Genomic DNA, 24,870 nt, shown 5'->3' with positions numbered 1-24,870 from the left:
CTGACTTTTCAATTTCTTTCCTCAATATTTTATTCTTTAAGAATGGGCCTGGTGGTCATCTTCAAAGGAACTGGTGCACTGTTAAATAGATGTAAATCTACAGTGTGTGTCCACAGCTAAAATCAAGATTCTTTAAACCTACAGTTTTTTGAGGACAGAGGTAGGTAAGAATTACCACTCTTGCTTTCTCTTCAAAGCTCACTCCTACTGCGGGTGCAAATTCTCTTGTGAGCACATGTCATCCTGGTGAAGTTCCTTGCTTCCAGACACAGAGTTAGCAGAAACAGCCATAACAAAAGAATGGATAATGGCAGAAAATAAATATTCTATATAAGCTTTTAATGACTTATTAGCTTCTAGGAGATTCAGAAAAAAAGTGGTGTAAACTCTGATTCTGACTTGTAATTAACAGAAAAGAGAAAATAATGCAATAGAAAGTAATGGAAATAAAAATTGCATTATGTTTAGAAACCCTCCACAACAACATCACCTCACCCATCTGCCCCTCTAACCCTCTCCACCCTCATGTGGCCCCTTTCTTAATGGAAATTGATGCAGATGTCAAGCATCTAATTTATGAGTCATAGGAGGGGAGGATGGGGGTACAACTATGAGCTTTAATTGCTGAACCAAACTCCAATTCAGTGGCTGTCACTACATCTGTAGGATTATGTCACTGTAGTCACTGATTCTGAGCATGTGTGTGTGTGTGTGTGTGTGTGTGTGTGTGTGTGTGTGTGTGTGTGTGTGTGCGCGCGTGTGTGTGTGACTGATATGATGTCAGCTGGAAAATTATGATGCAGTAGTATCTTTGCTGGAAGTATCAGCAGTTGCTGGAAAACAGCAGCTCATGTACGTTTGTGCTCTGGAAAAACAAATAATCAAGGGCCGTAAAGATCCATGCAGACACTAATGGAAACTACGACTACATCAACTTAGTAGCTGCAACTTTAACGTTAAAGTTAGAATGTGTGAAATGTGATTATCAGTGGCATGTAATCAACAACGCCTCTGGCTCCTTTTTACGTCCAGATCCACTGTTCAGGAAGCAGCTGCTATCTGATAAAGAGGGAAAACCTTCATAACACATAAGACTTTCCAGATTTTTGATTATTTACATCTGTGTATTCATTCACATGCTGTGTCCCTTTAGCAGTCATACCGCCTCACTGCCATCTTAAGCTAACAGAAGGCGAACTTATGATCCCCCGGGGACATTAGACTGTCTAACGAGGCTTTAGTCAGCTGACTAACATTTAGCCCTGGACAGTTCACACACATACACAAAGAGCACATACACATGCACTCCAGAAACTTCTGTCCAAAATACAAACTGCCTGGAGACTGTGCTTAGTTTTAATCATCTCAACGTGAAAATGTGTGAGGGGAGAGACAAGAGCCCGGAGGATGCTTGTCACATCCTTAACAAGGTGATGCACACACCAAGTAATAGATGAACTGGAGAAGAGTTAGTTAGCTGTATATAGAAACTGAGACAGGTTTAAAATGTTGTTCATGTGATTCATCAGGTCAGCTTGTTGTCATTTTCCTTTATTGATCCGGTTAGCAAGACATCAGCTCCCATCTCAACCTGTAATTCGCAGCATTTATCGTCTAGACAGACAGAACTCAGAAAAAGAAAAATTATGTTTCATGCCATCCACTGAAAAAACAAAGATGAAAGAAATCAATACAGCTGAATTAGTACAGCACACCTTTTCCTTGGCTAACATTGGTAGCAGTGACAGATGAGTGAGTTATGACAGTGACGAGTTATAATATCTCTTAGAAATAATTGCTGGACACAGATTCAAGTAACGTCTCGCAATTGAAGAGCCAGACAGTTTGGCTAATTTTCCTTCAGGTCAGTGTGTATAAAATACAGTACAATATTTATTGCTGCTGGTTTCCTTGGTGATGGATGCTGATGAGCACTGCTTTGATGAAACCAGGGTACTGTACCTTTAAAAGAAGCATGGTGTTGAATTGATATTTTTTAGCACTATTGTAACACCCCTCCTTTATTTAAAAACAGCTGCTTTTGAACATCACAGCAGCAGCTTGTCATAGATTTGATCAACGATTTTTTCAGGTCCACACAGTAAGGTGTGTGTGTGAGGGTAAAAACAGGCTGGGCACCCCCTTACACACCCATCAATTACTATTTGAGCAGTCCAACAGTTAGCTGATTTGTGTCCCTTCTCGCTCTCTTTTTCAAGGCAAATATTATAAATTAATGTCGTATGTGTGCTATTGGCAAAAGGACACAGAGAGGTGATCTTCTTCTATGTTTCTACACAGAAGGGATTCATCTTCATCTCTTCAGGGGATGTGTTGTCAATGTGAAGCCCATTTCTGCAAAATGTGAGTTTCTGTGGCTTTGTACATCTTTGGGCTCTTTCTCTCTTTGAGTTAACAAAAATAAAAATATTTAATATCAAATAATAGTGCCTTGTTGTGTACATGCTAGCCCCCATAATGTCATGTTAGGGCCATTAGAATTTGATTTACATACATACAGAAAGTACTGTAGAAAAGAGCAAAACCAAGTCTGTTCTAGTCCTGAGATGCTGTTGGCCAGGTAAACCTTTGTGAACAGTGATGGGGGGTCAACATACTTTAAACATGACCATTTTGCATATGGGATTTCTTGTTAAAATAAAACTACATTGCAATCCTTGGAGAACTGCAGATCTATATGGATCATCAAGAAAGAGCATCATGGCTGACAAGTGGTTCCACTTCACATTTTGAACTGAAAGGTAATTCTGGTTTATTATAACTTGGCTCTTGTTTTTGTAGTTTTGGCCATTAATTATTTTGATTATGATATCATTGAACACACCAAAGTCTACATTTTACATCAGACATTTTTGGAATAAATGGCTTTGTTTTATCTTCCAAAGTTTGGCTAATCTGGGGGTGTCCTGGTAACCGAGTGGCTGGGGCACATAGCGTGTAGCATCCCCTATTCAGTTGACCAGCAATGTTGCCACGTATCTAGGTCTCCTCGTTTAACATAATGATCTCTATGATTCTTCATCTGCCTGTTTAATGATGGCCAAAACACAAGTTGTTACAGACCATCATTAAATCCATTAAGTTAACTGAAATAAATAAAGCCAAGTTCCTCTGTGAATGACAGATGAGTGGATCAGAGGATAGAGAATGAAGAGGGCAAGGGGTGGAAGTAAGGAAGGAGCAGGATGTGGAAGAGGGCTAAAGTTCATAATTATCATTTCCCAGTGATAATGTGGTGCAGGGCACAAGTGTGAGTAAATGTATTAAAATGTTGTCAGAGCTCTGTTTCTGGGGGGACTCAGAGTTCATGTCTGGGTCATGTTGAGATCAAAGTTCTGGTTTCAGTTTTCATTTATGATCCATGTCATCAAGAATGGGCGTGTTGTAACTCTGGAACAGAGGCTGCATGAAGAGGCCCAAAGTCCCGACCACACACACCAGCACAAAGATCCACAGGAAGAGACGGTCGATCACCATGGCCACGTACTTCCAGTCCTCAATGATCTGCAGAGAGAGGTTGGATATTAAATATTGCCTGTCCGGAACTAAATGAAATGAAATTGGATTAAATCATTTTGCATACATTTCTGTCTCTAGAGCCAATTATTTATTGGCTAAAACACTAGTGATTGCTGTGACATAATATTAAGTGGTGCAAATTCACAAATCATTGAATTAAAGCTATTGATGGATTTACTTTGAGGGTAGGCACTTTATGTCATAGCTTCTAAGGACGTTGCAAATGTCATGGTTAATTTCCTAATGCCAAACTTCAAATGAATCACCACTGACAACACTTTGGTGTAATTCCTATAGAAATACACAATAACTAGGTCCTTAATTGAGCTTATGGCACTCACTCCAAATGGAATTATGTGTAAAACACATATAATGGACAATATAAAGTAATTTATCACATATCATACATGGTACAGCCAAGAAAATCAACATTTTCAGACCCGAAAGATTGTTCAGATTGTGTCCTTGCAGTTATAAAATAGTTAAGAATGTACAGTATTTATTTTACCAAATGAATCGCTCTGTCACTATTAATCTGCAAAACAAATGATTATTTAACTTCTACAAGACCTAAAGGCTAACAGGTGGTGCTTTGAGCTAAATGCTAATGTCAACATGCTAACATCCTAACAATGACAATACTAACATGTTGATGTTTAGCAGGTATAATGTTTACCATGTTTACCATCTTAGTTTATCATGTTAGCATGCTAACATTTGGTAATTTGCACTAAACACAAAGTACAGCTGAAGCTGACAGAGATGTCATTAGTTGCAAGTGTTTGGTCATAAACAAAAGTATTGGGTGAATTTAAATAGTCACCTGATGATGCAGCTAGATAAAAAGTCAGAGGACCACCAACGTTGTTACATTTCACCCAAAGGCGACCTGAATGCCAGTACAACATTTTATGGCAATACATCCAATAGTTGCTGTTGCATTTTATATAAATGTAAACCACATGTTGGCGCTACGGGAAATGTTAGGAGATCACAAGGGTCATTAGATAAATCATCTGGGAGGCATGAATGTCTGTACCAAATGCTGAGCCAATCCATCATGTAAATTTTGAGAAATAAAAAAAAGCAACCTATGTCAGAATGGAAAAATGAATTGTGTGACAAAAAAGCAAGCATACGATGGAAAAGCCTTCGAAGCATGTTGCACATATTTAGACTCATGACACACATGCACATTACAGATTCACCTACCCCTTCATCATCATCCTCACTCTTCATCTTCTCAGCGATGTAGCGTACTCCATCCACTGCATCCTCCACGTCAATGTTGCTCTTGAGCGTCATCCTCTTCCTGAAGTCTGTGTTCTCTGACAAGTCTCTGATCTTATAGCCGTAGTGTTTGGCTGACTCCTCGTTCACAAAGAAGGATGAGGAGGAATCTGGCATTCGTGCAGCACCTCCAGTCCCTCCGTCTGCTCCACGCAGCTTCTGGTCAGAGTATGATCGCTGCTGGTGTTTTTTCCGGAACCTCTCTCGGATGTTGGAGCTACCGGGTCTCCGCATGAAGAGGTAAGAGGGGAGCCGGTACAGGAAGACGCGCTTGACCCAAGGAGGCATGGTGTGCGTGCTGGGGGACCGATGGTGCACATTGAGCACACAAACGCTGGTGACGATGGAGAAGGTGACGAGCACCATCGTAAACATCAAGTACTTCCCAATCAGAGGCACAGCTAAAGACGTAGGTGGCACAATCTTTGAGATAAGGAGTAAAAACACAGTCAGCGCCAAGAGGACAGAGATACAGAGAGTCATCTTCTCACCACAGTCTGACGGGAGGTAGAAAACCAGAATAGCCAGTGACGTGATCAGGATGCAGGGAATGATCAGGTTAATGGTATAGAACAGAGGCTTTCTTTTGATAATAAAGTCATAGGTGATATCCAGGTACTTGATGTCATTAGGGTCTTCATTCTTGCGTCCAGGCAGTGAAACTATATCCCACTCACCGCTGGGTTTAAAGTCATCACGTGAGGCAAAATCACTAAGGAGGATGAGATCAATCTCAGTGTGGTCGTAGGTCCAGGAGCGAAACTTGAGGGTGCAGTTCTGCTGGTCAAATGGGAAATCACGGACTTCGATTTTGCAGGCCGACTTGTAGATAGCTGGTGGGAGCCAGGCCACTTCGCCGTTGTTGGAGACCACGGCATTGGAGTAAAAGGAGACTTCATACGTCCCATCAGCACTGAGAAGAGGAAAAGGTAGGACAAAAACAAAAGAACAAAGTCAACACACTCAATGAGAAACTGATTACTGGAAGGATCAGGGCAAATCGTGTTCATGGACTATCTGTCACTCATTTAAACACATAGCTCTATCATCTCCACACGTGGTCTTACTGATACGTGAAGGGACACCCTGAGGCAAACCCAAAACACATGAAGGGATTATATATCCAATCTACGCTGGGAAATTCTTTGGTTACCAAGAGGTAACTGGAGGAAATGGCAAGTGAAGGAAGTCTAAGTTAAATCAAAACCTGGACATAAAGGTCAGAAAATGGATGGATGTATTTTATACTTTAAGTACACATTGCTGATAATTCTTTGCAGGACTTTAACTCGTTATTTTTAGATTGTTGGATTGATAGTTTAACTTGGGTAAAGAATCTTGACACTTCTTCCAACACTGAGTGAAACTAATCCTCCCTTAACATGCACATAGATGGATATTAAATTGTAGTTAAACCAACAACACCAACAGGTTCTTTCAGGGAAGAGTTTGGGATGGTGGAGGAAGCTGGTAGTCAAGCCAGTAATTGTGAAAGAGCCTGTGAAGCAATTGTTAGTGAAGTTCTTGCAGCAGGTCAACCCTTATTTCAGAAGATCGCAGGAAAACTCAAGATGTCTTACAGAGCAATGTTTACACAGAGTGCAGACACAATGTAGTACCAAACCAAATCTGAAGAAGGCTTCTTGATCCATCTGTTATCCCATACTGTGTATGGTCTTTCCCTATAAGGACATCTTTAATTGGCATAAAGTCAATATGCTGGATATTTAGACTCAAATGCATTACCTAAGTCCCATTGGGATTTGAGGTCACATGTATTGCATTCTAAGCGGAGACAGTCAGTCTGTAAATATCTAAGCATGAAGGCGTACCCCAAACATCTCATTTCTTTTAGCCTCGGCTCCTATGTAATATCAGTCAGCATTGCTATCAGTGCAGCTGTTGGGTTTACTGACAGAGAGAAAAACAGTATCAAGAACTACTTCCTCGCCTGTAAAATCCATTTACTGTGCTGACTGATGGCGTGTTGAGAAAATGATTTCATGATGGTAACCGTGTGTCTGCATAGGTGACACATGCAACTGTTATGTGTGTTAAAGGTTAAAGGATGTGTTTATCATCCCAGGGGAGGAGCTTAGCCTGGGACACATCCCAACATGGCAACAACTGCCCCCCGCCCCCATCTAAAATCTGCTGAGACTGACTTTTTTCTTCATCTCACCAGTACTGCAGGTGATGCATTATAAATAAGTGGCCTATCAATTATGAAGTAGGTCAAGAATCCAACCATCACACTTGGTCTCTAATGCTTTGGGGCTGCTATGATTATGCAGACTAATTACAGTTTTTTTCAATTGCTAACCTGCGCTGGTCAAAACTGAAGTCACATTGTCAAAACTCTTCACACTGATTCTGATCTGAGAAATGTACCAAAGTGTCTGAGAACAATTGTATATGAAATACTGATTTATATGAAAGATCTGTCACATTTTGAAGATAAAGTTAATCAAATTTAGATAATGCTTCCTGTTGTTAGTGCTTTGTAGGTCAGTGTGTTATGAGTGAGACTGTATGCTTTCTAAATGAGAATTGTTGCCAGTGTTTTGGTTGAACGAGTCTATTTTGAGTTGTTTGAGTGACTTCTGGAGGTCAGATTACAGTTTTTCTCATTTGCTAAGACACACTAAATGAAACTGGGATCCGCTTGATCTTCATCATCACATCATTAGCACAGCAAAAGTCTTCTATTGCAAATGTTTCAACACTTTTTCATTTGTTTCACACATTTTTCACACCCTTTGTCAAAACAGTTACCACAGATCTCATTGAAACACCCCAAACTCTATTGCATTCACTGTGTTGAACAAAAGGAAAACATCTAATCACAGCTGATTGAAAGCACTTGCATAATTATAAATCTCTATGCACCTGTGTGAAACTCATTTGCACAACTCTTCGATCAGCAATCAGTCCTCATCCATCTATAAAAGATGCCACTCTGTGTTGCTATTTGCAAGCATGGATCAAAGAGGCCATAGGCACGGAAGGAGAGCAAGAGGCCATGGCAGAGGGGTCCGATGAAGAGGAGTTTGTATGCGTGGTGGAGGAGCTGCAGCAGCAAGAGGACGAAATCGAGCTCAAGTTTCAAATGAAATTCAGGCAACAATTATTGACCATGTCATCAATCATGGCTTGTCCCTTTAGAGAGGCTGGACAAAGGGTCCAGCCCCTTCTGAGTCGGAGCACTGTGGCAAGTATTGTCAGGCTTTTTTGGAATGAGAACAGGTAATTCACAGTGTTACTGTCATATATACCACTGTGTTTTTCAGTTTTACTGTATTGCCCTGTTAGCAGAACAAACTGTCTACAGTAATGCAGATGTTTTATCAATCCCATTTAAGTGACTGTCATACAGTAATGTCCAGGAACTTCATTGGGAAGAGGGCCACTGTCACCGTGCCAGGTCAGAGGGGTGCCAATATCACCATTCGTGTTGCCATCTCCAATGATGGAGTCCTTTGCCACATACCAACTATTGGCCCATACAATACAGAACACCTCAACACATTTCTTGATGCATTGAAATAAATATTGATTCCACCCGAAGAGAGAGGGCTGTTGAGGCCTGGCATGACTCCGTATGTCATAATTTGGGACAATGTGGCTTTCCACCACTCTCGCCTTGTGAATGAATGGTTTGCAGCACAGCCTCCTATTATGATGCAATTCCTCCCTGCATACTCGCCTTTTCTGAACCCAATCGAAGAGTTCTTCTCTGCTTGGAGGTGGAAGGTGTATGATCACCGGCCATATGAGCAGATGCCCCTCCTGGAGGCAATGAATGATGGTTACCTGGCAATAGGTGCAGAGGGCTGCCAGGGTTGGATATGCCATGCAAGGAGGTATTTCCCTCGGTGCATTGCAAGGGAAAACATTCAATGCGATCTTGATGAGAACCTGTGGCATAATCGTCAAGAACGAATGGACTAAATGTGAAAGATAAAATATATATACAGTATGTGTATATATATATATTATTTTATTTTATTTTTTTTTTTTTTTTTTTAAGGTATTTCCACCCATAAGTTTCCTTTGGTGGCTTTTTTTCCCCCAGTATCCATTTTCCCTTGCAGCTGTTTTGTACAGCTGATTTTTAGATTTTGCACACAAAGTCAAAATATTCTCAGATTACTGTTTGTGCATTCCTTCTCAATATGCAAAAACACACGATAATGCACAGGGATGTTGTTATAGTACATTTCTATTGACACTTTGATTTTAAAGGCTATGATTTGATTGTATTGATGCAATATTCATAATCTATATTGTGAAATGCAGCTGGATTGTGTTGAAATACACTCTCAAATGCAAGGTGTAAGACAACTGCTGTTGAAAAGCCTACATGTTTTGCTCAAATGTGAATGTAAGACATGATCACTTGATGTGGGCCTCGTCCATCAAAGGAGTGACTAAATGCACCGCTGTCTTGCCTGTAGATTTATTCATTTTAATATGTACCTGTCAGTCATCCCTTAAAAGATCACACTTGTCTGCACGCAGTCTAGACAATGCTAAACAAAACATTTTGGTTGGATTCATTATTCTAAAAAAGGTGGAAAGTGGGATAAAAAAGGAGAGATATCAGGAATAAGAGGATATGAGAAATCATTTTAGGAAAATTATGCTTTTGAATAAAGTTGCTCATTGTTTGTTTCTCTTTTAATCACTTAGTTTTACAGACACACACACACATACACACACACACACACACACGCTGTCTTTCACAAATCAGACGTACTTGTTGTAGAGTACGATGTCTGGGAGCCAGATGTGTTGTGACGGGAGCCGGATTTTCTTGATTCCCTCGTACTCTTCAGGGTCCCACATTAATCTGTAGTCATTCCATACCTGATGAAGAAGTGCACACGCACACACAGACAAGGAAATACATTAATTCAAAAGCCATGCAACCAGAAACATATCAGTTCATGACACACATTGGTTCAGTCAGCCCCTATCTCTCTGTGTGTGTGTGTGTGTGTGTGTGTGTGTGTGTGTGTGTGTGTGTTAATGACTAATATGAGTCAGACATTTTTTGTGCCGCTAAGAGCTAGAGTTTGGGCATAGCATGAGCCCCATGCACACACTTACAGACAAAGGAGAACAAAAGGACGATTGGGGACACAAACCTGACTGAGCCAACAGTTGGTTGTCATGATCTGCTCCCGCTCATTCTGAAACACAGACAGGCAGAAGGTTTGTGGATGACTGAAAGTATGGCTGCTGTTTTTGTGACTGAACTCACTCCTAATAGGTACAATCTCCACCATCTGTGCTCTTGAATGATCTTAAATTAGTAGGATATGCCTCTGTGATAGCAGCATATGTGAATTTGGATTTGTTTGTGTGTTTCCTCACCACGTTGATCAACTGGGCTAGAGACACCTGGATGTAAATGGTGACCTGCTGGCTGTTGTTGACAGCTGGTCTGATCAGCTTGTTGTAGCGCTCTGCTGACAACAGGTGACTCACCAGCCGCTCCTCCACCTCAGCACCCAAGGCAGCTATGCACACAGAAAAAACAGCGTTGGAAAGAAACTACAAGCAATGGATCAGAACTTATATTATTACTCGTGTTTGCGGTCAAGATGAGAATATGTTTCATATAAAAGCTCAAGCCAAAGTTTCCGTTCTCCGGGTGTAATTTCAATATAATTTTTATCGTAGTCCGTTGCTCCAACCATGGGGTGGCAACCATGTATGATTAGAGCCAACAGTCTGCAGGTTGGAGTGAAAACAAGCTGACTGTTTGTTCTCCATTGTTTGGCTACCCCTAGTCCAACACTTTGTCTAGTGACATATTTCCACACACATGTTATAAAGTAGGCCATGTTTAGGGGATCCAGACCATTGTAAACAGCTTACAAACTGTACAAGCCTCCTGGTTGTAATTCTGAATCGGAGGTATTGAGAATTTTTTACTATGTAGTAAATATCAGTATGTCACAGTTAGCGTGTTGTCATTAGCATGCTAATGTGTTAAATACTATTTCCTGTCCAGCAGCGTTCTGAAGTGGTTGCTTCAGCATTATATGTGACTAATTCACACAATGTGACTTCACAAAGATCTGATGCTGTTGGTGCACTATTGATAACCAAGATGGCGCCGCAGACAGCCGCCTCGGGATTACGCTCCGTAGTGCTTTTTGTGTTTTTGTTAATTAACGCTGTTTTCTGCCGTCCATCTCTGGTAACCTTTACCAGAGAAGAGCTCTTAAACATTGGACTTTCAACTGCTCATACTATTCCACCGCTCTTTATTGACCCTGGAACTTTCCCGGAGATATTAGTTGAAGAAGCAGCAGCTCTGTTTGGGATCCTCCGGAAACGTCACAGGGGAAAACGTGCAGGTGCGCTGGTTAAACTAAGACAGCGGGGATTTCGCACTGCGCTCCCTTCATTCCACCTGGCGAATGTCCGCTCTCTGGCAAACAAAATGGACGAACTGCTGCTCCTCAACAGAACTAACTCGGACTTCTGCAGATCTGCTGCCCTCTGTTTCACCGAATCCTGGTTCACTGAGTGCATTACGGACAGCGCACTTCACCTACCGGGATTTAATCTCAACCGCGCGGATTGCGAAAGGGAGCTAACGGGAAAAACACGGGGAGGTGGACTCTGTTTCTATATAAACGAAGGTTGGTGAACAGACGTCACAGTGTTGAAGAAAACCGACTAAAACCTTCCGCACATACAATAACCAAAAACCCTGGTTCTCAGGCAGCTTCGTCAAACCAAAGAGGAGGCCTTCCGAAGTGGGGACAGAGTCTTGTACAACCAGGCCAGGAACACAATGACTAAAGAGATCAAAGCTGCAAAGAGGTGCTATGCTGAAAATCTAAATAACAGCTTTGCAGCCAACGTGTCAGTGTGGAGTGGCTTGCGGACACTCACAAACTACAAGAGATCATCCCCCAACACTGCTGGTACTCAACAACTGGCAGACGAGCTGAATGGTTTCTACTGTAGGTTTGAAAAGCCCAGAGTCACACCTCTCCCCCACTCCAACACCATCTTCAAACAGTCACCTTCCCCCTCTGACATCTCACCTGCACTCAAGATCTGTGAAGAGGACGTGAGCCACCTCTTCCAAAGGCAGAAGATAAGGAAGGCTCCTGGACCTGACGATGTCTCTCCATCGTGCCTGAAAATCTGTGCAGACCAGCTGGCCCCCATCTTCACTCAGATATTCAACAGATCACTGGAGCTGTGTGAAGTTCCCTCCTGCTTCAAACGCTCCACGGTCATCCCGGTTCCAAAAAACCCTCCATCTCTGGTCTGACTACTGGCCGCGTGACCCTGACATCTGTAGTCATGAAGTCCTTTGAAAGACTGGTGTTGGCCCACCTGAAGGACATTACAGGCCCCCTGCTGGACACCCTGCAGTTTGCCTGCAGGGCTAACAGGTCTGTGGATGATGCTGTCAACTTGGGTCTGCATTACATCCTGCAACACCTCGACTCTCCAGGGACATATGCAAGGATCCTGTTCGTGGACTTCAGCTCGGCATTCAACACCATCATCCCTCAGCACCAAACTCACCCACTGACAGGTGGAGGCTGGTACAGTGAGCTCACTGTGCCAGCCTCCACCTGTCAGTGGATCACAGACTTCCTGACTGACAGGAGTCAGCAGGTGAGGCTGGGAAACATCACATCCAGCACCCCGGACTATCAGCACTGGCGCCCCCCAGGGGTGTGTGCTGTCCCCACTACTCTTCTGCCTCTACACCAACGACTGCACCTGAGGAGACCCATCTGTCAAATTCCTGAAGTTCGCTGACGACACAACGGTCATCGGCCTCATCCGGGACGGTGACGAGTCGGCCTACAGACGGGAGGTTGATCAGCTGGCTCTCTGGTGCGGTCAGAACAACCTGGAGCTTAACACGCTCAAAACTGTGGAGATGACCGAGGACTTCAGGAGGAGCTCCCCCACTCTGCCTCCCATCACCATACTTAACAGCCCTGTGTCTGCTGTGGAATCCTTCTGGTTTCTGGGTTCCACTATTTCCCAGGACCTAAAGTGGGATCCCAACACGGACACCATCATCAAGAAGGCCCAGCAGAGTATGTACTTCCTGCGTCAGCTCAGGAAGCTCAACCTGCCTAAGGAGCTGCTGATCCAGTTCTACACAGCCATCATCCAGTCTGTGCTCTGCACCTCCATGACTGTCTGGTTTGGATCTGCCACCAAAAAGGACAATAGCAGACTACAACAGAGTCTGGACTGCAGAAAAAATAATCGGTGCCAACCTGCCCTCCATTCAGGACTTATACATTTCCAGAGTCAGGAAACGGGCAGGAAACATCACTGCAGATCCATCTCACCCCGGACACAACCTGTTCCAGCACCTCCCCTCTGGTAGGTGCTACAGAGCACTGTAAGCCAACACCAACAGACTCAGGAACAGTTTCTTCCCACAAGCCATCACTCTGATATACAGCTGATTTCTGACTCACAGTGTCAGGAACAATTTCTGTGCAATAACCCAGTAACTCTGTCTCTAATCAGCCACCTGTTTACTGGTTACCATTTATTATTTATTTATTCACCATTCTCTATTTCAGTGCTGTTCATACTATGTCATTGTATATACTGTATACCAATACACCTACCTCAGGTCATAAGGTCATATGTCTTATTTATTTTTTCCAGCATCCTTTGCACTATGCTCACTGATCACACGGTGTACATGTGTACATGTATGCATGTATGTGTATGTGTACCTGTATATTATATCTGCCTTCAACATGTACATAATGAGAATAATAGTTTACTCTTGCATCCTTTGCACTCTGATCACTGCACTATTTGTCAATATGTCTATATTGTTTTGTTCATAGTGTGTATATTAGTGTTGTCTATTCTGTAGTTTGTGTCTGATTTTATTTTATTATTGTGTTATGGTATTATTGTATAAGTAAGAACATCGTGAGCAATGTACAATCCTGAGTCAAATTCCTCATATGTGTACACATACCTGGCAATAAAACTGATTCTAATTCTGATTCTGAAAATCAGACCCATCTCCTTGCTAGCCTCTGTTCTGCTAGCACCTAAAGTCCCCTCCAAAAATATTGGAACGGTAAGGCAAATTCCTTTGTTTTTGTTGTTCGTTGAAAACATTTGGATTTAAGATCAAAAGATGAGTATGAGACAAGAGTTCAGAATTTCAGCTTTTATTTCCTAGTATTCACATCTAGATGTGTTAAACGACTTAGGAAATATCACCGTTTGTATTAGACCACAGCATTCTTAGGTGAGCAAAAGTAAAAAGTAATGGAACAAATAATCTTAAAGTAAATAACATTTAATCGACATCACCAAACAGTTGCAATCTTCATTTGTGATGCTATTCCAGGCTTTTACCGCAGCTTCTTTCAGTTCTTGTTTGTTTCGCGGTGTTTCTCCCTTCAGTCTCCTCTTAAGGAGGTGAAATGCATGCTCCATTGGGTTCAGGTCAAGTGATTGACTTGGCCAGTCTAAAACCTTCCACTTTTTTCCCCTGATGAAGTCCTTTGTTTTGTTGGCAGTGTGCTTTGGGTCATTGTTCTGCCGCATGATAAACTTCCTCCCCATTAGTTTCAACGCATTTCTCCTTAAATTGGCAGACAAAATGTTTCTGTACACGTCTGAATTCATTCTGCTGCTACCATCATCAGTTACATCATCAATAAATATTAATGAGCCTGTTACAGAAGCAGTCATGCACGCCAAGCCATGACATTACCTCCATCATGCTTCACAGATAAGCTTGTAATCTTCGGATCATAAGCAGTTCCTTTCTTTCTCCACACTTTGGCCTTTCCATCACTTTGGTAGAGATTAATCTTGGTCTTACCGTTCCAATACTTTTGGAGGGAACTGTATAACTTAATGGCTTTTTGCATGAAGTCCTCTTTCACCATTGTTTCTATGAATCTGGAAAATGTTTGTGGGTTTTTTTTTCTGTCCATATTATGAATGACATGGGTATCTACAACCGAAACAAAGTAAAAGAATAAGTATTCTATTTCACAAGGCTGAAATATGCCCTGGTTGTTACGGAATTTTATTGTTGGACACCTTGCCAAAAATTTCACACTACAGCCCTGCACAACTGCTTTAAAAAAGATTAAATCCAGTTCTCTGATTTTGACTTTCCTAATTTCATCATCTCAGTGGACTGAGTATTGAGATGATGCATTCATATTAGGCTAACATGGTGCATTGACGGTGGTTCACATTGAATAATGTGTGTCTTAAACGATTAAGTATGGTGACTAGACAGCAGGGGCCACATGTAGCAGGGGATCTCTGATTGTCTCAGTTGGATCTTGCAGATGTGAGTAGGTAGAGGTCCATGTCTGATTGGCTGTTTATAAACTTTGATAATATCTGAGAGAGGTATGCTGTATGAGTTTAGTTATGTTTTGCTCTGCTGAGTGAGGGTGAACAGGGTAAAGTGGTTAGTAAGTCGGTAAAGAATAAATCCTTGAAGAAAAATTAAATACATTAGACAAAAACTAACTTTATTCACAAATATTCCCTGAAACAAACTTCTTAGTCAGCTTCCTGATTGTTGCTGGCATACTCTTGATTATCAGTATGCTTGAACGGGATCATAGTGAGAAAACCCACAATAACAGAACCACACACAAACACAAACACATGTGCCCAGAGGTGTAGATAGTGAACCGATGTTTAGATCTCGTGTTGTGAGGTCTTACCAATTAGGCGCTGCAGTGATGTAGCATGCTGCATGTCCTCAGACGTAATGAGTGTGTAATGAGAGTAGCAATGCACGCAATCTGCAGTCCATACGACAATGATAAGTCACATTTGAACAGAAACACACACATACACACACTCACAGAGCCACCGCAGGGCTAATTTCCCCCTTGTAATCAACAAAGAACAGTCTGACTGGTCACAGAGCTTCACTGATAGAGGGTGGTTTGAAACACAGTCATTGCAAGACTTTCATACATTTTAAACTTGTGGAAAACGGAAGCAGTCCCTTGTTTTGGCTTCTCTTCTCTCTTCAATTAAAATTTTCAGTTAGAACTAACTGTGAAGCAGTCTATAGAACAACTCACACTTAACTTTAACAAAGGCTCTGGTTTTTATGTTTCCATATCAGCTGTTTTTCTGTTGAAAATCCAGAAATATTAAAATTTCAACTCTAACTAGTTGCCCTGCTTAACTTTCATCTGCAATCTAAATAAACTGGTTTTCTCCCGTGCTCCCGTACAAGCAAATAGGCACTCTATGTCACATATGCTTCCATCTAAAAGCCTTTTCTCTTGTGTCTCTCGTGTTTTGTCTTGCACCTGCTCTATCCTTTTCCTTGATTTGTTTTTATGTCCCTTGTTTTCTGGAAGGCTATTGTGACCGCATTTGAGCTTCATAAATAAACTTTGCTTCACACGACTGTTGGCTTTCCCGCTCACAGGACAGTTTAAACTGGAGGGCGACAAAGAACAATAAGAGAAAGAGGCGGATTATATAAGAGGTCAATACTGTGTATATCTCGGCCAAAAGTACCAAATGCCTCCATCTTCAAAAAGTATGTTACATAAAGTAATGATCATTAGGATCAATCTTAATTTCATGATTAGTTATCTTGGGAACATAAACAAAACACAAGAGAGCAGTAAAAGTAACAACATAGGTTTATGTTGGACCCTTTACATTCAGCTGAGCTCAGTACTGTAATAATTGTATCTGTAACTGAATTCATGTTTTTTCTCTGCCTTTCAGTCATTTAAATTTCCTTCCATTCTTTCCCTGTACAGCAGTAGTCTCCAGTTTGTCCCACCAGTTTTCATCACCTGACTACCAAAACTACTTCCACACCTACTTCCTGTGTTTTTCTACCATTGCCTCCTGGTTCGGACTGTTAGACCCTATATCATCAGATCCTCGATGCGAATAAGGATTTAGCGTCAGCTTTCTCCACACATCACCCCACCTTCACAGAATTTATTGTAAAACTAAAGCCTCAGCCAGACTGCATCTCGCAAGCATGCATTTAGCAGTGAGACCCACATCTGGAAACAACCATTCAAGATTCAGAAGACCGATGAGTCAGCAAGTGTCAAGTCAGGTGTAGGAAGAGGTTGTGTTGATGTCTCAGTGAAGGAAAAAACTGTCAGTCCACTTTTATGTAGCCTATTTGAAGTGTCGTTTGTTGAGTCACCCTGAGTTGCAAGACCACAAGGAGCAAATAGAAAATTGTGGGCTGCCCTCGGCAGGCCAAGACAAATTCGCCTTGAACCAACAAAAAACTGACGAAATATGTATTTGATTTGATGGGATTCTAAGACCTCTGCCAGTAGACATTTAAACAAAAAAAATGTTGCTGGTTGATGAGTTTGGTGTAACAGCACACTGGAGAGATAGTGATTGTCATCCTCTATCGGCCTTCAGCTGTAGAATTTGACACCATCCTAGCTTAGCATGTGATAGCTATTTGACAGCTGTATCGCCAGGTTTTATGTCAGCAATAAAGCACACCATTTTGCATCGAAGATATTGTGATAGTCAGCCATTAAAATTGAAACAGCGCAATTGCTTCTGACATCAGCAATATATTTGTGTCCTCTCAAAACAATGTAGTTAGCAACAGCTTTGGAAAACTATGAATGCTGTTTATTTTGGCACTTTATGTGCACTGGTTTTTCACTAATGCTGCCGGCTGTCATATCAGTGTGTACAAGGTAAAAATGTTTTCTGAGACATGTCAGGATCAAACTGAAAAGAAGAGGCACTACGCTTTTAGGGCAGGTGCAGGAAGGAGAGATATATTCTACACTTGGTCAGTATACGTTAAACTCCAGCAGGCTTCCATCTGAAGAGGAGACAGGAGAAGTGTCCAAAGTTTGAGCAACTGTGACATGACACTAAACCTCAAGGGCAAATGTCTTCAGAGAGCATTGAAACACAGAGCTCTGTCTGTCAGGACAAGAGAAGAGACACATGAGAAGAGACAGTGGATACAGAACAAATAACAGCAAGGACTGAGAGACAAAACAATTCCCAGATTAGTATAATGAAAATGAAATAGGATCCTGCCATATTATGGTAATGATTCATGGGAAATCAGTGATTCGTAAGTTTGCTTGATGGATCACAGCCTGGCAATAATTATTTTTTTTATATGCAATAAGGGTGCAAACTGCCAAACAATGAAGTGCAGGTTTCTTGTACTAATTAAATGCAACCGGTGTGCTTTTGAGATTTTGTTGGTCCAGGAGTTGAGACCACGTTTTCTATTTATCCTGTTGGTCCAGCCGACTGTTTCTCTTGACTGTTTCATCTCGCAAGTCACCCAACTTTATGAAAGTGCAATATTAAATCATTGGAGAAGTACTTTTATATTAACACATGTCAAATGCTGTTGGTTGTTTACTTGGTTTTATTTACAAAAACTAAGGCACAAAGATCCCAATTTATCAAATCCTTATCCAACTACTATTAATCCAAGCTCTCATCCCAATAACAAAACACTTAAAGGTGTGAAAAACACATTCTGCTTCCAAAGTGACCACAGGTTAATCTGGGCTAAACCTATGCCACCATTTAGGAGAAAATGGCAATAAATGATCAAAGTCACTATTGCTTTTCTAATGAGTGTATCTCAAATTTAGAGTGAAATGTTCACTCTCACACAATCACAACAACAGTTATCTCATAGCACTTTTCATAAAAGAGCTGGTCTAGACTGTACTCCTTCCTTTCCTATCAAACATTTTCAAAATGCTTTTCTCTGGCTTCTCTCTGACTTCTGTAGAAATAGGAGATGCTATATTTCCTTTAAAATGTAAAGTGGGTGGCATAAAAATAAACACAAAAAATGACTGAACTGTGAAGGACAAATGACTTCATGTGACTATACGGAAAGCACTGAGGATGTTGAAGAAGCACAGTATAGGCTGTATGATGATGATGTAATGTATTGGGTTAGACAGTAAATGCTAAAACAGTAGATGAGGCTAAAATGAGATGTGTATGAGGTTGATGTAAGTAGAGACAGAGTATCAGGGAGTCTACCAGCACGTCCCATCACACATGAATGCACACACACACACACACACGTCACACTCCTGTCCTGCTCGCTGCACTCTCCGCACTTCAATAATTCATTGCCGCTAAAATAAAAATGCCATCATCTCACAAGCAGAGACTCAACCACAATCAAAGAATACTCTCTGAGTTGTTCAAACAGATCGAATCAACATAGTCTCCATCACAGCACACGGAACGTGTCAATACGTCACAAACACAAAAACCTTCAGGCACACTGCTGTGTTTGGGTGATGCAGATGGATGGACAGGCTGTGTCATCAGTCCAGTGTACAGAGAGAAAACACATCCAAATTCTGCATCCTGTAGGTTCCTTTTTAGGCTAGTGAATTATTCAGTGCGTTGCCATCTGGGGTGGCCTTTCTGAGGCCAAAACAATTTAGGCTTCAGCTGTCTTTGGCTTTGCTCAGTACACTGCCCTTATCAGTCATGTTATAAAAGATGCCCACGTGCCATTCATACACATCTGCAGCTACATTGTCGACATTTCACATTGCTCACTGTGTATCTACTGCCTGAGAGATTTTTGTGTTTCTTTTCAATCGTGGGATTTCTGATGGTTTGCCCGCAAACTTTTCATCCTTACAGACAGTCCTGTCTGTTAGGATGAAACCAGCTACTCTTTTACTACGTTGAATTTCTTTATCTGTCACAACCTATCCCTCGTGCCTTTCTGTCCCACTTTGCTCTTTTCTTCTCAGCAGTGACAGAACATGTGCAGGTTGAGTACAGAAGAGAGACAATGGCAGTAGGAAAAGTGGCTTTCTTCTATTCTCATCTCCCTCAATGTCACCCTCACATGTTACTTCTGCTTAAGTTTGCCGCAGTTTCTTCTAAGTGCATCTAATGCAGGTCTCTCTGGCTTCAAACCCACACTGATCTCTCTCTTCATCTGCCTCTTTCTCTCATTCAAAGAGCAACATCACAACAACTGTGCCAACGCAATGACTAATAGTTTACTATAAAATATTGACTCACTGATGCCGGGGCCCTCTTGACCGAACACACATCTGCAGTTTTGAGAAATCAGTTTTTAAATTTGTGAGAAACAACTGCCTTAGAATAACCCAAGGACAAAACCATATTTCTAACCACCCACATATAAAGTTTCAACCAGGGGCTACAGAGACGCTGTGTCAGGGTTGTGTGAGGGGGAACCACACACTATGTGCGTGCGATTCCGCCTCTTGCACTCTTACACATTGTGCAAGCTTTTAATGAGCGTAACATCTAATCAGGGGTAGCTGTGACACCACATTGGCACATTTACTACAGCATGCAGCTGATACTGAGAGAGACAGAGAGGACAAGACACATACGGGTGTGTGATGAGGATATCAATATGCCAGATAAGTTACAGCATAAAAGAAGGAGTGTCACAGAAAGTGAAAAGGGTAAAGGAGCTTGCAGCAGACAGAACAAGACAGAGATCCCAACCAAGTGGCTGCCTGGATTTACTCATTTTACTGTAGCAGCTTGGGTGAGGTTTGATAGGAGTGGCAGAGCTAGGGTCATGAAATGCTTCAGGTATTGATAGACCACAGGTGATAGAAGAGAGACAAAGTTGGACCTGTAGGACAAAAAAATGGAATAAAAGATCAAGGGAAGGGAAAGAGAAGAAGGAGGGGATGGGAACAATTTGAATGAGACTTACTAAACTCAAAAATGCAAAAAAACCCATAAAACTGCAAAATATCCACACTTGCTCAAGTCTGAGAAAAACTTGACTCAGTTACAATAAGCTGAAGTTATAGGGATTGTATATATGTTGCAGATGCAAGATTTCGTTGTAGATGTAATGCACTATAATTCTGTGAAAAAGTTGAAATTTGAAATAAAGAGAGACCAGACTAACAAGTAAAAACTGACCTTCATCTACATGTCCCCGAAATAAACCTCATGCTTGTACTGTTTTACAAGCACATAAATAAACACATCTAACTACTTATACATTGATATGGAGATGTGTTTCTGTAGAGTAATTACCCAAATTGTTTTCAGATTTTTTTTTCAAAACAACTTTTAACAAAGTTGCACAGAATATTCCCAAAAAATGAGACTGACTTTCTTTTGAACTGACTGGGTCATTTAAGCCTTTAGGTGGCCTTTTTAGCGGGCCTTTATTACAATGAGAACACGTCCAGCTACTTATCTATCTCAACACAGTCAGTGAATTTGATGTAGGGACACTGGGGTTTGCCCCGTTGAGCGCTGCAGTAGGTCATGCACAGACACTCCCACTTCAGCACCATGGACAGCTTCTGAACAGGAGCCCCATCCAGTGCCTGATTCAATCCATCATCTGAAAGAAGTGCACGGTTCATTTAGAGGGCCCTGGCGCACACGGCAGGCCATTAGGCACAGTGAGGGCCACAAAACGCTATTACGAGATTTCATCAGTTAGATTTAAACGCCCTTGTGTGCCCGCAATTAGAGCCACACCATCCAACTGTTTAATAAGTCGTAAGACTGCGGAGCCAAATGGTTCAAAAATATTATTCATTCATTATTAGCCTATTTGTTGTTTAAATTCCAGGCTGCTACAGGGTAGTGTGCGTCAAAGCAATGCGCCCTTCTCAAACATCACACCCATTGCGCATATAAAGCAATCCCATTATGACTCCGTGTGTTTAAAGTTAGTTAGGCTAATTGAGGCGCGCTGAAAAATCACGTGCTAGAGTGTCTGACGCACGGAAATGCCACTTATTTTCCCCACCAGCCTGCTTTCCGGTATCACGTGTTGTCTGTAAAGTAAAAATGTGGCTTAAAGATTTCTCCATAATGTAAACAGAGAGCATTACGCTTTAGCCTATAGGACCGGAGGTGTGATGCTTTAGCCACAAAGCACATGTGATATCAAAATATATACTGAAGATAGACATAATTACCCACAGGGCCCACAGAAAGTGAACTATTTTACAACGAACAGCCCATGACTGTGATTAAAGCCCCATAAGCAAAGTAGGACCCCTTTTGTCCCGTCCCGTTCCGGGAGGATTTAAAAAGGATTACTCACTTGCCACGGTGAGAACCAGGAGAGCCAACGCTGCTTTCACCGGGGCTGCCATCGCTTCCTCCCCTCCAGTGCGACTCACGAAAACTTAAGAGTGTTTCTCGCGTGTGTTCTCCTCTTTCCTGCCCGCGATGTGAAGTAAGTAAAGAGTGAAACAAAAAAAGAAAGAGACAGGCTGTTTTATAGAGGGTTCATTGCAAGGGATTCCGCAAATGACTGCCGGTAGCTGAGGCTCGGAGGCATGGAGAGGAGCACTGACTGCTGTCTGAGCCCAGTGATGAGGAGGGGATGCTTTCTGCCAGAGCGCACCGACTCTACCGCTGGTCCTGGAGCTGTGATTGCGCGCAGCGGAAACCGAACAGAACAGAGCCACCCTTAATTCTTCTTGAGCGATGCAAACAACGTTTTCCTCGGGAATATGGGTCAGGAGCTAGTGGGGATACTCAAATCCTTTTATCGCCGAAGCGGCCATTCCTCAGATAAAAGATTTAAGCGCCCCGGTTCCTCAAATCGCCCTGCCCGCACAGTGCGCTCCCCAGTCGGGCGTCAGTTTCACTCTCTGCCGTCTTGATCGACACACTTTGACGCGACAACAAACAGGAAGTGATAACAGTCATAAATACCCCCAAGGAAAGGCATTTAATGCCCAGCAGCCACTGAAACCAACCTTATCTCCATTCAAAGGAGAAGCCGTTCATTTAAAATGTTTCTTTAAGTTAATTAAAACACACTTTTATTAATCTCAGAAGGAAGCAGGTCCAGGAAGCCTACTACCTAATTGGCGACAAAATAAAAAATCATTAAAACCAGAGACTTAAGTTGTTGGTCTTTGGCAGCAAGTCAAGGCCTTGTTATCTGCATTAAGCACATTGTGGTTCAGTTGCTTGTTCCCTCACTGGCTGTGAAGGGTGAGGGTTTTGGGGTTTATGTGGGTGTGGGGGTTATGCAGGATGAATGAAAACCTTTATGTCTTGGCAGTCCACCATTTAAATAAAAATTATTCCAGTGGATGTGATATTTTATTGATCCCTAGGGGGTAACTATCCTGTTTCCTCACCATCCTCACTATGTGGAGGTCAAAGGTAAGGGTCAGCTAGAGAACAACAACAGAGCTGGGGCCTTTCTCATTTCCCAAATTCTTGCCTCCTCGCCTCCTTGATCCTCAAGCCTGTGACCCAGAAATGGTTCTCAGCGTGCCATCTTTAAGGACATCTCGATTCCTAAAATGCACCTCGAGGATCGAGGAGGGGAGGTGGCACAAATGTGGGAAATGAGAAAGGCCAAGCAAAGGCCCCTGGACAAAAAGCTGAAAAAAAAAAAAAAGCTCATCAGTCATTGTCAGTTCATCAAATCAATTGTTCAAACAAACAATAAAGAGGGAAATCTGCCTTTGCTAACCAACTCGATCCTGTCAGGTTAAGTAGAATCAAACTGTAATATATATGAACAAGAGAAGCCATGACAGGCAATATACTCTTTATTGCTCGCGCGCGCGAGATTACCCATCCACCTCACAGGTGTGGCATATCAAGATGCTGATCAGACAGCATGGGTATTGCACAGGTGTGCCTTAGGCTGGCCACAATAAGAAGCCACTCAAAAATGTTCAGTTTCACTGTATTGGGGGGGGGGGTCCTGAAACCAGTCAGTATCTGGCGTGACCACCATTTGCCTCACGCAGTGCAACACATCTCCTCCGCATAGAGTTGATCAGGTTTTGATTGTGGCCTGTGGAATGTTGGTCCACTCCTCTTCGATGGCTGTGCGAAGTTACAGTCAGGTCGAGACCCCAATGGGGACGCCGAGCATGCAGATGAGCTTCCCTGAGATGGTTCCTGACAGTTTGTGCATAAACTCTTCTGGTTACGGAAACCGATTGTTGCAGCAGCTGTCCCAGTGGCTGGTATCAGACAATCTTGGAGGTGAACCCCGGTAGTCGCTCTGGATTCTGCTCTGACAACTACGCCGTTTACTCGCGGGAGAAGCTCAGAGTTTACTGCTTTTATTAAATTAGCTTTTTACTTTAGGTTTTGGAATTACAATGTTGATTTATCTTCACTGGAGCTTCTCAGCAGCTAGTTTCCGTGCACATCTGGTTCCACTGTTGTTGTTAGCGTCGTTAGCTCTGTCGAACTATGACTTCATATTTATATAAAAACCAGACAAAACTGGACAATACTTGGAGAAAAGAAAGAAAGGAAGTTGAACTACCTAGTGAGTTCAGAAAATATGTATCTGTAACTTTATTCCAGCTATCGTTGTACAGTACTGTGACGAAGTTACCATAGCTTAGCCCTGATCGATCCAAACTCCATTCAGAAAACAAACATTTTAGAAGTTGTTGTCCTGCTGTCTTGCTGACAGACCTGACAAAGCATGAATTCATATGTTTAACAAAACTGCATCATGTTGTACTTATTTTGGAATCAGTTTGATCCGTTTATTGCTATTTAATCACAGCAAAATGTTTACTTTGGGTTCATACAGCTGTAGTAATGGCAAGTTGTGTTTATTCACGTTATCGCGTTAAAATCGCCTTCTCGCGCTGTGTGTGAACACTTGCAGCGAATGTACTGATGCGAGGAAAGCGTCGCGAGCAGAAAATTCGCGTTTGGTCTGAATGCCGCATTAGATGTTTGAGTTTAGCTCATGATGAATGGGGGTAAAAACAAAAGTGTTGCGTTTATAATTTAGTTTAGTGTACTTAGTTAAGGTTAGGGAAGCATTGTGGTTTGGGTTTAAATGGCTATTACGTTAAGGTTAGGGGAACTTTCTTGTCATGGTAACAATGATAAACAATAATAAACAGAGGTTTAGATGACCTATCCCTCCACCATATGCAAACCTTGTTGTTCTATAACACACCCAACTTCCTCCCTTGTGCCTCACAGACCGGGGTCCTGAGAGTTGGAAGAATGAGCGAATAAAGCAACCAA

At 42.0% G+C, this 24,870-nt stretch overlaps 1 protein-coding gene across 1 annotated transcript; it reads right to left on the bottom strand.

Annotated features, from left to right (window-relative positions):
* Positions 1–1,543: 1,543 nt before the first annotated feature.
* LOC119889431 (neuronal acetylcholine receptor subunit beta-2-like) lies at positions 1,544–23,340 on the bottom strand. The gene is made up of 6 exons (XM_038700373.1): positions 21,938–23,340; positions 10,210–10,355; positions 9,981–10,025; positions 9,590–9,699; positions 4,753–5,743; positions 1,544–3,525 (listed from the first exon to the last, which is right to left on the bottom strand). Exons 1-6 carry the CDS (start codon positions 21,987–21,989, stop codon positions 3,370–3,372), a joined length of 1,500 nt encoding a protein of 499 aa, XP_038556301.1. The 5' UTR covers positions 21,990–23,340; the 3' UTR covers positions 1,544–3,369.
* Positions 23,341–24,870: the final 1,530 nt, after the last annotated feature.

Source organism: Micropterus salmoides, unplaced genomic scaffold (genome assembly GCF_014851395.1).
Source record: "Micropterus salmoides isolate LMB-PRFRI ecotype aquatic unplaced genomic scaffold, ASM1485139v1 Ms_hic_scaffold_5, whole genome shotgun sequence".
Lineage (NCBI taxonomy): Eukaryota > Metazoa > Chordata > Actinopteri > Centrarchiformes > Centrarchidae > Micropterus > Micropterus salmoides.
Note: the sequence above shows the minus strand (reverse complement) of the source record. Positions and strands in the feature narration are given on the sequence as shown.

Bases quoted from the DNA above. Each gene is read 5' to 3' on its own strand.
- LOC119889431 (XM_038700373.1), bottom strand. From the start codon at position 21,989: ATGGCAGCCCCGGTGAAAGCAGCGTTGGCTCTCCTGGTTCTCACCGTG. The intron at 10,356-21,937 runs GTGAGTAATCCT...CTGTGTGCATAG, and splicing joins CCTGGTTCTCACCGTGGCAA to CTGCCTTGGGTGCTGAGGTG. The intron at 3,526-4,752 runs GTAGGTGAATCT...CTCTCTCTGCAG, and splicing joins GTGAGGATGATGATGAAGGG to ATCATTGAGGACTGGAAGTA.